At 37.2% G+C, this 13,074-nt stretch overlaps 2 protein-coding genes across 4 annotated transcripts; both read left to right on the top strand.

Moving 5' to 3' along the window:
- Positions 1–1,887: 1,887 nt before the first annotated feature.
- Positions 1,888–7,356, top strand: LOC126783092 (uncharacterized). Its single transcript, XM_050508490.1, has 12 exons — positions 1,888–2,108; positions 3,176–3,350; positions 3,486–3,569; positions 3,677–3,918; positions 4,007–4,250; positions 4,350–4,429; positions 4,513–4,597; positions 5,502–5,624; positions 5,710–5,823; positions 5,997–6,044; positions 6,582–6,666; positions 6,785–7,356. Exons 1-12 carry the CDS (start codon positions 1,969–1,971, stop codon positions 6,874–6,876), a joined length of 1,512 nt encoding a protein of 503 aa, XP_050364447.1. The 5' UTR covers positions 1,888–1,968; the 3' UTR covers positions 6,877–7,356.
- Positions 7,357–9,105: 1,749 nt separating this feature from the next.
- On the top strand, positions 9,106–13,047 carry LOC126783089 (protein phosphatase 2C 53-like). 3 transcript variants are annotated; one of them, XM_050508487.1, is made up of 6 exons: positions 9,107–9,260; positions 9,328–9,719; positions 9,807–11,075; positions 11,192–11,506; positions 11,617–11,722; positions 12,363–13,047. In XM_050508487.1, the coding sequence occupies exons 3-6, from the start codon at positions 10,191–10,193 to the stop codon at positions 12,695–12,697; spliced, it is 1,641 nt and encodes a 546-aa protein (XP_050364444.1). In that variant the 5' UTR covers positions 9,107–9,260; positions 9,328–9,719; positions 9,807–10,190; the 3' UTR covers positions 12,698–13,047. The 3 variants fall into 3 exon arrangements, with proteins under 3 accessions (XP_050364445.1, XP_050364443.1, XP_050364444.1); XM_050508488.1 differs by having other exon boundaries at positions 9,106–9,408; XM_050508486.1 differs by having other exon boundaries at positions 9,106–9,719.
- The last annotated feature ends 27 nt before the right edge of the window (positions 13,048–13,074 follow it).

The following is a 13,074-nucleotide window of genomic DNA, read 5'->3' as shown; positions in this document are numbered from 1 at the left end:
TAGGCCCACGGGCCAAATGATGACTCTTACATTGGGGAGTGTTGAAGTACGGAAAACTACCTACCCTCATAAACATCAGAGTATATTCGGTAGGGCGCTCACCTTCCCATACAGTATGAACGAATAAGATTAGAGAAAATTATATAAAATACATGGTTGACTGTGATTGTAGATTATTTTCATTAACTAAAATTGCGTCGTATATTATATACGCCGTGCATTCAAGATTTTAGAAATATACTTATCTTTTAATTTTGTTCTTAGTGTATACCTACGTCATAAATTTATGCATTGCAACACATATTGTTTAGATTATGAATTGAAAAGGTCGGGTGTGCTCTCCATATAGATATCTTAGTGAACATTTTAGTATCATGGCAAATTCGTTGAAGAAACAAATAATTTATGAGTTTTTTTCGTGATAAATATAGTATTTTAAAGTTTGATAAATTAAATTATAATGACATCTAATTAAATCATAATTTTGTTTTAAATTGTCACTAGTCTCATGACACACGATTTAGTTCTTTTTTTTTAACAAAAATGATAAAAAAAATAAAACCAATACAGTAGTGGGTAGTTATGTTTTTTTAATCTCTATTTCCTTCTATTTTTTCTTTTTACTTTTGTATTTTTTAAATTACAATAACATCTTTTAGATCATAGTGAAATAGATTTTAGATTTTAATAAATCTTATGCAATTTGGGTTATTAAAAAATTTAACCAGTAAACGTCTCAAATTTTTTATTGCTTTATTAATATAAGATGTTGGAACTTGGACCAGATCTCAAAAAACACTTGAATCTTACAGCTCATATGACCACTGAAGATTTGAAGCATAGCAAGTCATTCATGTCAAATCATACCTTCCCACGTATTCGTACGTCTACGAATTGCAGGTGAGGTGTCGCGCACCCGATAGCTCTCTTTCAATTTATGGTACAACGCACAATCACAATGAGCTTTTGTCACTGTGTTGCCGTTTACAGCTAGATTTCCTTTTCTTTTAACCAATCGTTTCACAGCCTTAGCTGTGATTGGACCATTACGTGAAATTCCATTTTTAAATCAAATCCTATGTCGTACCTTAATCTTAACCCCGTCAACGAACGATGGTCGACACAGAGACAGTTGCACACTTTTACTTGCAACGCAGTATAGTTGTGTGCGACTTAGTATGATAACGTCGATGACAAAACTTTGTACAACTTAGACGAATAATTGTTGTTGATTGGTAAAATGCGATATGATTCGTCATCATTTTAGATGATGATTATTATTTGCAATGGTAATTCTTTATTCGTCTGAAGAAAATTAATGTAGCGTATTGAGAAAAACATAGAAAAAAACAGTTTTTTCTATTATGTATTCGATTGTCTTGGTCGCGTATTTTGAGCGAAGCTGATGTATATTCGACAAGTAGTCAGGCCTATCATATGTCTAAATACGTTTGAATACGATGAGTAACTTTTCAATTCTACCCCCCAAGTGCTAAGGAAAAATAGTAAATACAACGCCCCATGAAAGGCAAGTGGGGGTTACGGCCCAATCATAATGTGTTAGAAACGCTTAAAAGCGTCATTAAAAAACGACAGCGACGCTTTGGCTCACCAAAACGTGGAGTGCGTCACACTCCCCACTTACAGGCGCGTGATCCTCACCTCTACTCATTCCCCTTGATAAAGAAATGATGTCGAGCTGTGATCTCCTACTTCGAGACTTTCCGCGACCCATCACCACCACAAAGTCTAAACCCGACACGTCAGACTAAGCGGACCCTGCGAGTCCGATCTCGACACGTGTCGCGCCATTGCGGGAGGAGAGAGAGCTTAAAAAGGAACGAGGTTTATTTCCTGAGGTTATTTCTCGTCGTTGCAATAAAAAATAAAGAGAGCTTCGTTTCAGTGAGGTCTGTAGAGAGAGAAACTGAGACTCTCTAGAGAGAGAGAGAGAGAGAGAGAGAGAAGATGGAGGATCGAGTGGAGGAGGAAGAAGAAGAGGAGGTGTTAGGTTCGAGCTTGACGATGGAGAGGGTCGCAGCAGCCAAGCAGTTCATAGAGAATCACTACAGAGCTCAGAGGAAGAACATACAAGAACGAAAAGAAAGGTATTTAAACGCTTTAATTACTCCTAATTTTTAGCTCACTAATGCAGTTTAGGTTAGGAATTTGAGCTCCGAATCACAAAGCCTTCATGTTCCGGAACACGAATTGAACCGAATTTATGGCTTTGGATGTTCATCAATTATGCAATTTTGTTTGCTGCGGAAATGTAGCAGTAGCAGCTGAAAATGTGTGTGACTAGTTTACGATGTTTGTGGTTGAGGAGAAAGGTGTGGTTATCTTAGTGTGGGTAAAGAAATCAGTGTTTTGTAAGAGATTGTAAGCAATTAATTATGCCGAAAATGAGACACAGCATTACTGAATCGGATCCATCTGGCTTCTGATCTCTGCTTTTCATCTTCTGATTTGGTCTCTTATTCCTTAGGTCTGGTTTTGTCTGATTTATGCGGTGTGTCTATTAGACTATTTATTGCATAATGTATACTAATCTATTGGACTAGACCACTAAAGGTTTGGTTCTCTGGACATGCTTCAAAAAATGCATTGTTTTCACAAGATGTGATTGGCTGTGAGAGAGGCAGATCTTTATAAGTGCTCACCCAGATGTGCGTGCTGGGAGACTGCACTCAAGTGTAGCTCCTGTTCGAAAGTCCAATAAGAAGGTTCCCCTGAAACTTAAGGTTACTGAAAGACGGCACTTGGTTTTGATAGAGTTGCACACTGAAGTTCTATAACGCTAGGGAACAGAAAAGAAGAACCTTCTCTTCTATTATGAATGCTTACAAAAGAGGTTTCCTGCAGTATGATGTCTATTTGAACGTTTATCTGGAATAGCTGCATATTTTCTCTGTAGTTAGTTTCCTTATGATATTGATTGCATACCTTGCCTTCATTCTTTATGCAATATCCTATCACGTATAATTTTTTTGGATCTGTTTGTGGTACTTCATCTCAGACTAAGTTTTATTTTCCTTAACACACTGTACTCCATAAAATGCACATAGAGATGCAACAACAAGGTATTCTGATTGAGTTTTCTAAGGTAGTTCTGTGGTGTGTTGTAGACAAACAGAAAAGTTAAGGGGTCTTTGACAATCTTTTTTCACTGCAGACGATGGGTTTTGGAGAGGAAATTAGCTTCCTCAGATGTGCCGAAAGAAGTACAAATCAATCTGATCAAAGATTTGGAGCGAAAAGAGACGGAGTTCATGCGACTTAAAAGGCATAGGATATGTGTTGATGATTTTGAGCCTTTGACCATCATTGGTAGGGGGGCTTTTGGTGAGGTCAGTATTGATTATATAAGATTCTCAGAAAACTTTTAAATTCCTTTCTAGACACTTTGCTTGTTATATTTTCCTTTTGGTATATGTTTGCGATGTGGTATCTATGAATTTCCTAACTCACACTTAAACTACCAGGTTCGGTTGTGTCGGGAGAAAAAATCTGGCAATATATATGCCATGAAAAAGTTGAAGAAATCTGAAATGCTTATCAGAGGACAGGTAAGACCATACATGCGACTTTTGTTACAGAACCTACTGCTGGAACTTGTTCCAATGTTTTATTGATCTAATTATCAATGCTCTCTTCTTCTTTTTTTGCCCCATAGGTGGAACATGTCAGAGCTGAAAGAAACTTGCTAGCAGAAGTTGCCAGTCATTGCATAGTAAAACTTTACTACTCCTTTCAGGATGCTGAGTACCTATATTTAATAATGGAATATCTTCCTGGTGGTGACATGATGACACTGCTGATGAGGGAGGATACATTAACTGAAGGTGTGGCTAAATTTTATATCGCACAGAGTGTACTGGCAATAGAATCTATTCAGAAACATAACTACATACACAGGTGGTCTCATGCTGTTGATTGTTTTGTTTTGTTTTTCTTTTCTTATCATTATCAGTTTACTCAATACTTCATAATTCACTATTTTCAGAGACATTAAACCTGACAACCTTCTTCTAGATAAAAACGGTCACATGAAACTCTCGGATTTCGGCCTCTGTAAGCCTCTTGATTGTACAACTTTACCTGCACTGCATGAAAATAGATCCATGGATGATGCAAATTCGGCAGAACCGATGGATATTGATGGATGTGTTCCTGATGCGGATAACAGGAATAGTTGGAAAAGCCCGCTTGAACAGCTGCAGCATTGGCAGATGAACAGGAGGAAGTTGGTATGCTAGTGTCTTCAACTTTTTTTCCCAGTAAACCTTCACCCTTAGACCTTGTGTTCTCCCCTCACTATTCATTTTTTATAAAATCTTTCCTGCAAGGCATTTTCAACTGTGGGGACACCCGACTACATTGCACCGGAGGTGTTACTTAAGAAGGGATATGGGATGGAATGCGACTGGTTGGCTTATGCTTCATTTCCTCTTATCATATTACTCTTATATTCTCTTTCAGTACTGTTGTGATATGACTTTTTTCATTTAGGTGGTCACTGGGAGCAATACTTTATGAAATGCTTGTTGGGTACCCTCCATTTTATTCAGATGATCCTATAACTACATGCAGAAAGGTAAAATGCTTCATTCTACTATTCACATAAATTTAACTCTTTTGAGCACCAATGTTCTGCAAATAATCATGGGTTTTCTAAGTTCGCTAGAGTTTGATGTATATAAGGCCAACATACTGTGTCTAGTGGAGAATGGAACACTGTAGTTGACCAAAATGATTCCTACCAACTATTTTGCAACCATGTCTGAATATCTCTTCTTGTACAACTATTTCGATCTTGGTGAGTCTTGATGTATAATTGTATCATGTATATTATTTTGTCAAGAGTGTCAAATTCTGAAGATGTTTAAGATGTTGTAATGAGTATTATTTTGTCAAGAGTAGGCCAAATTCTGAAGAAGTTTAAGATGTTGTAAACTGTTGGATTGTACATGTCACACATATCTATATGGTTTAGATATCTGTACATGTCACACATGTCTATATCTGTTGCATTGTTTTATTTTTGATTTGTGCTTTTGCACCTAAAATCAATTGGTTAGTATAGATATTGTTGGTAATGCATCAAAATCTCTCCACCTGCTTTGTTTAACTGTAGATTGAGGAAGCCATTATTCTTCAACTACAAGTCTTCCCTCTTGAAAATAAAAAGTACTTTGATATAGCATATACATAACGTAACTCAAGACAGAAGTGTAATTATATATAAGTAATGTACAATAAGTCATGGCATATGAAGTGTCTTGGATTTGTTCCTTTCCTAGTTAACTAAGGCATTATCCTAGGTTATATAAGGTTTTATTAACCTGTTGTTGTTTGATGTCATTACATCTTGAAACGGTGTGCTGAATGCTGAAATAACTTGTTCTCCAGAATCATTACATACTCTATGATATAGTCCATCTTTCGGTCTGATATTAAGTGGACTAACATGTCTCACTCTATTTCTTAATTTCTGTCAGATTGTTCATTGGAGAAACCACTTAAAGTTTCCAGAAGATGCAAGACTGACACTTGAAGCCAAGGATCTCATTTGCAGGTTGTTGTGTGATGTTGACCATAGACTTGGTGCACATCAAATCAAAGTGAGGCTCTCATATTGAATACTATATTATTAGGATCTTGCAACAACGTGTTGTGCCTTACATTTGTATAACTCTGTTGTGTCAGTCTCATCCATGGTTTAAGGACATCGTGTGGGACAAACTCTATGAAATGGAGGCAGCATTCAAACCAGAAGTTAATGGGGAGCTTGATACCCAAAACTTTATGAAGTTTGATGAGGTATTGTATTAGCGTTTCTTATTTGCTTGTTTCTTTGCTCTGCTGCATCATCAATATTTCTTCTGTGACTCTTATGCTAATGATACTCTTTCATATATGTTATATCTGGAATTTAGTGTCAAATTTGATGATCTGATATATTTCCTTATCTCGTCTTTTTCATGTGTGATTAGTTGGATCCTCCAGCATCAGCAAGAACTGGTTCAGGACCCTCACGGAAGGTTTGTATATATGTATATATAGATGCTGTAAATAGCTGGTATAGTTATAAAGTTTTCATGTACTAGGTTGCTTTACTAACTTGACACCAGTGAACATGAAGAACTGTACATATGAAAAGAAAGCATCTAGCTGTAACTATATGTGTCTATACATAATCTTTTTCAGAGTTGTGTTGTCCAGTTGAAGTCAGGGACATTAGAGTTCAGATCACTGCCATCTAAAACCGATATTTATCTTTTTTTTATTTTATTTTGAGGGGAATGAATTGACTTCATTTGGCGACAATGCCATGCACGGCCACAAGGACCAAATACAAGATGTGACAGGCCACCTATCATACAAGCTAAATCTAAGCAAAGCTAATGAACTATGCAAAAACACGCTTATTATACAAACCAAAGTCTGAAGAAAGTCCAAAAAGAAACGGAAAAACCGATATTTATCTTTGTTTGTATATATATATAAATAAGGTTATCTTGTATATGGTTTAGGAGCATATTGATGCTTAGACCTTATCAGCTTATCATTTCACGCAGCTGCAATTGACTCCCAAGGATCTAAACTTTGTTGGCTATACATACAAGAACTTTGATGCTGTAAAAGGGCTTCGGCAAGCTTTTGGTAAGCAATTGTTACTCCCATGATGAGTTGAATGTACTTTTCTCACGTGTTTGATAAGTATTCACCAGTGTCTTCTATTATGAATCTCAGTCAATTGATTTTTTGTTGATTTCTGCAGCTGATGCTCGTGTAGAATTCACTACTGAACGGGCAGCCCGAGAATCAGAGGTACAGATGCTTGCATCATCTGGTGATCCTATGTTACCATGACATCAAATGCTGGAGGAGAAAGTGGCAAGCTGACGCTGATATCACACATATGCTCTGATTCGAGTTCAGACTTTTTAAACTCTGCATATTTTGTGAATTAGCTGCCTTGCAGCTTGCATACTGCCCTCATTGGAAGTGTACAGTAGTTACTGAAGAGTTTCATAAAAACCCCGAAAAGGGGAAGTGAAACTCAGGTAAGGTTTTCGTTTTTGTGAATTAGAACTTAGAATGTAGTCTATGAACTCTGGAACTGGTGTCCTGGCTGCCCAGGTTGGCAGTGTTATAACTTTGCCATCTCTAGTGGCAGTTTCTGGTCCGTCCAAGCATAATTCATAGCGAATTACCAAATACCAAGAAACTCAGTAGCGATTTTAGAGATAACTTTTCTCTGTTGTGTTGTGTAAGATTGTATCATTGTAATGGTAACATGAATTAGCTATGAATGGAATAGCTGTAAAAATGTCATGCCTCAATTTATTATTGGGGAGTCTGCACTCTTTTTTTTTTTTTTTGTTAAATCTTTTAGAATGTGTTTTGTGACTTTGTCACGTGTTAAGAGAAAGGGTGAAATTATAAGTGAGCCTGCAGCCCTGGTTAGGTACCAATGTACCATAGTACGTCCGGTTGGGCTTGTACTTTTGGGCCTGGGTTCAAGGCTTTAGGGTCTTGATTCAAGAGGTTGGTGTTTGGAACTATTTGTGTCGAATAGTACTCCCAGGAGTGTCATAATATGGGGTAAGTGTAACTCTTAGATCAGAAAAATTATTTGATTCTGTGTTGGTTCCTACCACAACATTGAGTTTCTTTGTTTTCAACTTTTCATTCCATATTTGTTGCATGTTAGATTGCCTATGACATTGTTTCAATTTCGTTTTTGGCTATTTAGTGTTTCCTACCTATGGCTTAATCTTGTCATATCCCTTCTAGGTTAGTTATGTTTATGTAACATTTACTATCTTCAATAAATCAACACCCCGCTTCATTAAGAAAAAGAAAAAACACTTACAAGATCCCAACCAACTGATATTTAAGGATACTTTTCTTTTTTCTAAAATGGAGACAAGTAGAAGTTATTACAACAATTAACACATCTTTTTTCCGTAAAGAAGAAAGTTAGAGAATTATAAGTAATTCCAGTCAATCTCGTGCCATATCTTATATTAATAAAGCCAGAAGAGAAGTCAAAAAGTTAAAATTTTGAATTGCCTAATTTGTCCAAAATTTATTAATCACCACTATATGTAGGTATATTCTTATGAGAGATAACAATGTACTTGACAAAGAATAAACCCAAAAATAAAGCATTTTTTTTACGGTTGTTCACCCACAATTTCTATAATTGAAGAGAACTGTCAGACTATAATCTCAACACATCTGACAAGTATTAGGCTAGTTCTCTATTATGCAAGAAAACCCCACTTGGACCAGTTGTAACATAGAGGTATTAGACTTGATCAATTGTGGTGACTGGTCAGCAGCCACAGTGATTAGTTAGATATGTTTTTTCTAAATTTTATAATTATGTATATGTACAAAATTAAAATCGCTTAAGAATTAATCCGTACTAAGGACTGAAAAAATGAAAATATCACTTTCAGAGAGGATTCTAATTCGTGATATCACCACTATTTCATGAGGAACCCTTGATATTTCGCGATATTAACAAAATTCTCACGAAATCATCGATAGTTTCTCTCCACGTGGTCCCAAAATTTAATAAATTGGACAAAATAAAATTCACAACCAAGGGGAGTCGAACCCGGGTTGCTATGAAAACGTCACCACTCCTCAACCACCCGTGCTAGGGTGCTGTATATATTACCTCACAAAAGTATCTACAAGTTTCCATAATTCTTTTTGAAAGTTTTATTAATATCGAATATTATCAATATTTCCATCGAAAATATCTCTTTTTCAGACTATCGAAACTTCTTTGATAGCCGATATTTTAGTCCTTGTTCCGTACTTTAAATTTGTGAGGTTTCATGTCAACACATCACAGCATCTCAACGTATATTTATTGTATCTTTTCATATTTATACATATCCAAGTATTTTGCAAAAGAATTGGATACAAAATTTGGATTAGAGAATGAAAAGGGCAGGCAGGCAACATGGGATGGGTGGAGATGCTTTAATGCCCTTCTAGATTTGACACGTGTCATCTATTTCTCACTCCTCAACTACACTACTCTCTCTCTCTCCCTCGCCCTCTTCCCTTGTCTTATTTTTCTCTGTTTTTATTTCCACTTTGGTTATTGGTATATTTCCATCTCCACTCCCCTTATTGCGTTTGCAAGTCTCAACCCCAGGTCAGCTGTATGTGTTTATAAAAAAGAAACAAAGACTCCCCACATTTGAGCTGATGATATTCCTTTTATATTGGTAAGTAAAGCATCCTCTTTCATCTTCTTGTTTCTTGATCTTTTGATCCTCTCCCCATGGATTTCAGTTGCTAAAGTTAAAGTCTTTGGACTTGGAAAATGAGACAGAGAGAAACAGAGAGAGAGAGAGAGAGGAAAAAGGAGGGAAGGTAAGACTTGCACAGTTGACAAATTAGGTAGTGATTCTTCTTTTTTTACCATCTTTCTTCCCTTTGCTTAATTATTGTCATCATAATTATTCGAGGAGAGAAAGAAAGAAAGGGTGAATGAGTAGTGCGCTTTCAATTACAAGAGGCTGAGATAGCTTGCCTCAGATCCAGGCAAGTCAAGTTTATTTGTGTGTAATAAAAAAGGTGCTTCCTTTCATGGGTTTTCCTGTGATTCCTGGGCTTTGCCTTTCTTGGGTTTCTTTCTCATGACCCCCCTTTTGCTCTGTCTTTCTGGTCTGTTTAGATAAGGGGTTGGTTTCTAATTCACTCTGCCTTTTGTTTTTTGTTTTTTGTTTTTGTTTTAGCATTTATAAAAGTTTGCTTCTTTCTTGCTGTAGTTGATGGAAGTAGATAGAAGAAGAGTCCAGAGAAGAAGTTGATAAGACCACACATTTGCATGTCCTTTTTGTATAATTAGGGGGGGGTTAAGTTTCTTGGAATGGAAGCTTGGATCCATTGTTGTTGACCAGATCTGACTACCCATTTCATTTTCACCACCTTTTAGCTCATCCATACATTCACATCTCCTGAATTGGCACCCACTTTTAGCCTTTGTTTTGAGTGTCAAGAGCATGGAAATTAGTTTGCTAAAACCCACTGTTCAGATTCCTAAATCATTCTTACTAAGAAAGGAAAGTCATAAGTTTATCGAGAAATGACTGGTCAGTTGATGTTAGAGGGTTTGAAGGGTAACTTGTTGTACTGCCCAGATAAGAATTTTGATGGAGGAGATGTCACCGGCGGTCGCGGTACCATTTAGAGTAGGTAACTCAGTCTGTGATAACCCTACTATAGCTACCCACATGAATGTTACCAGTCTTAAGCTAATGACAGACACTACTGGATTGCTATCTGATTCTGTCACCAAAAGTTCCACTGAGGCGGTTGCAGCTGGACAAGAGGATTGTAATTGTAGTCATTCAGGGAATGAAGTTAGTGTTGTTGCAGTATCAGCTGCAGAAGAGGAAGAGGGAGGAGGAGATCTGTCGTTAGATATGATAACTCAAGATGAAGGTGATCGGGCTTCTTCTGGTAATTTGATAGCTGGGGAAAGTGAGGAAGATGATTGCCTTTCATTGGAAGGTGATCGGGTACTTGATAGCTCTTGTTCGTTCTCAGTGGCGAGTGAGTCAAGTAGCTTGTGTTTAGAAGACTTCCTGGTGTATGAGACAACCTCTGAAGGAGTATCATTGAGTTCTTTAGACATTGACAGGAACAGTTGTTTAAATGATGTTGCTAAGGTGGGGGATGCTGGTGATTCGAAAATTGAGACTAAAGATCCACTTTCTTTGTCGGTGAGCCATGAGGAAGAAATTGGTCATGGGTCTGATCCAAAGGCGTCTGATGTTGTTCAATTGCCTGTGGAAGTAGGAGTCAAAGAAACAGTAAGCCGGAGTGTTTTTGAGGTAGAATATGTTCCACTTTGGGGGTTTACATCCTTGTGTGGTAGAAGACCAGAGATGGAAGATGCATTAGCATCAGTGCCTCAGTTTTTGAAGATTCCAATTCAAATGCTGATCGGTGACCGAGTACTGGATGGCATGAGCAAGTGTATAAATCAGACTGTTCATTTCTTTGGAGTCTATGATGGTCATGGAGGCTCTCAGGTTTGGTTACTTATATTTGATGCTATCGTTATGCAATAATTTCTACTTCATTTCCTGTATGTGATCTCTTTTCACCTGTAACCCTGCTTCATGAAATTGTCTTTCACTTTGTTCAGGTGGCAAATTATTGTCGTGATCGTATGCATTTGGCTTTGGCTGAGGAGATAGAAGCTGCCCAGGGCCTAGATCACACAAGTATCAAAGATAATTGCCAAGAGTTGTGGAATAAGGCTTTTACCAATTGTTTTCTTAAGGTTGATGCCGAAGTTGGAGGGAAGGATGGTCTTGATCCTATTGCCCCGGAAACAGTTGGTTCCACTGCTGTTGTTTCCCTTATTTGTTCGTCTCATATCATAGTGGCAAACTCTGGTGATTCAAGAGCAGTTCTGTGTCGTGGGAAAGAACCTATGGCATTGTCAGTAGATCATAAAGTAAGAAATTCTATATTTGAAGTCTTATACCTTATATTTTATGACTGATTATTGAAACTAATCTGTGTTGAATTTTGTTGTCAATAACTGATTATGGCAACCGATTTTAGCCAAATCGAGAAGATGAATATGCAAGAATTGAGGCAGCTGGAGGCAAGGTCATACAATGGAATGGGCATCGTGTGTTTGGTGTTCTTGCTATGTCTAGGTCAATAGGTATGTAATTAAACTTAATTTTTCCCTCTAAATTAATTCTCTCTAGATGGTTTTTAATTGAATTTCACCAAGGTACGTACTCTGTAAGTCATTTTGAGAGAATGTTCCCTAGTGTATAGTGACTTTCATTGCTGATGTATCTCATCCGAGTTAATCATCAATGGTTAAATTCCATGTGGATTCTCTGTTTGAGACACACAAAGGCTATTTCTATTATTATATTGGTGCCAAATTTAGACTTTGGGTTGTATAATATTAGGCAAAAAAAAAAGCAAAACACTGAAGTTATGTACTACGGAATATGCATAAAACTTGGTCAAGAAACTTGGATGTTTGATTCTAGTATATGTCAATAATTCGAACGTGTGTTGGTCCAGGGTAGTTAGTTTCATGAGTAGACTCAATGAAGAGTAGGGTTTGTATTTGTGAAATGGCTGCCTTTTTCATGGTGCCTTTTCTGACAAAAAATCATATATCTAGTATAAAAGTTATTGAACCTAGTACATAAGTCAAATATAGAAGTTTGGTCCGAACTATTGTCCTTAAGACAGACATATATTCTTACTAGATACGTAGAACCAGTGCATGCTAATTTCAGCAGCTAGCATATAACAATTTCAACCTTGGTTTTGGGTTGCAGGCGATAGATATTTAAAACCGTGGATCATTCCAGATCCAGAAGTAATGTTTATCCCTCGAACCAAAGATGACGAATGCCTTATTTTAGCCAGTGATGGTTTATGGGATGTTATGTCGAATGAAGAAGTGTGTGACCTCGCTCGGAGACGAATACTCTTATGGCACAAGAAGAATGGTGTTACACTTCCATTGGAAAGAGGTGAAGGAATTGATCCTGCTGCTCAAGCAGCGGCGGAGTTCCTTTCCAGCCGTGCCCTTCAAAAAGGAAGTAAGGACAACATCACGGTGATTGTGATAGATTTGAAGGCTCAGAGGAAGTTTAAAAGCAAAACATGATGTTGTTGCTTCATCCCTCGTTCTGGATCAGTCACCTTTAGCTGTATGATATCTGATATATTGTTGCCCATTTGTTTTTCGCCTGGGCTTCATTGCTTATTGAGAACTGCAGTCTGTATGTATCACATAGAACGTCTGCAATTTTAGAATCTTTGGTTTAAAACTGCTTGATAAACTGTGCCCAGTTCTGTCTTTGTAAATCTTAGCAGCATGTAGTAGGGATAGGACATGGTGGCAGTATGAATCTTTTAACATTCTGGGCAAATTGTATTCATTATTGCCTCCGAGTTAATCAGCTCAGTGAGGTAGATACTTCATTATTTTCAGTGTAATGCTTGCTATCATGCTCCTACCGGTGTCAAGCTTTTATGCTATGC

The sequence above is a fragment of the Argentina anserina genome, chromosome 2 (assembly GCF_933775445.1).
Source record: "Argentina anserina chromosome 2, drPotAnse1.1, whole genome shotgun sequence".
In the NCBI taxonomy this organism is placed as follows: domain Eukaryota; kingdom Viridiplantae; phylum Streptophyta; class Magnoliopsida; order Rosales; family Rosaceae; genus Argentina; species Argentina anserina.
This window is presented reverse-complemented; position numbering and strand designations above follow the sequence as displayed.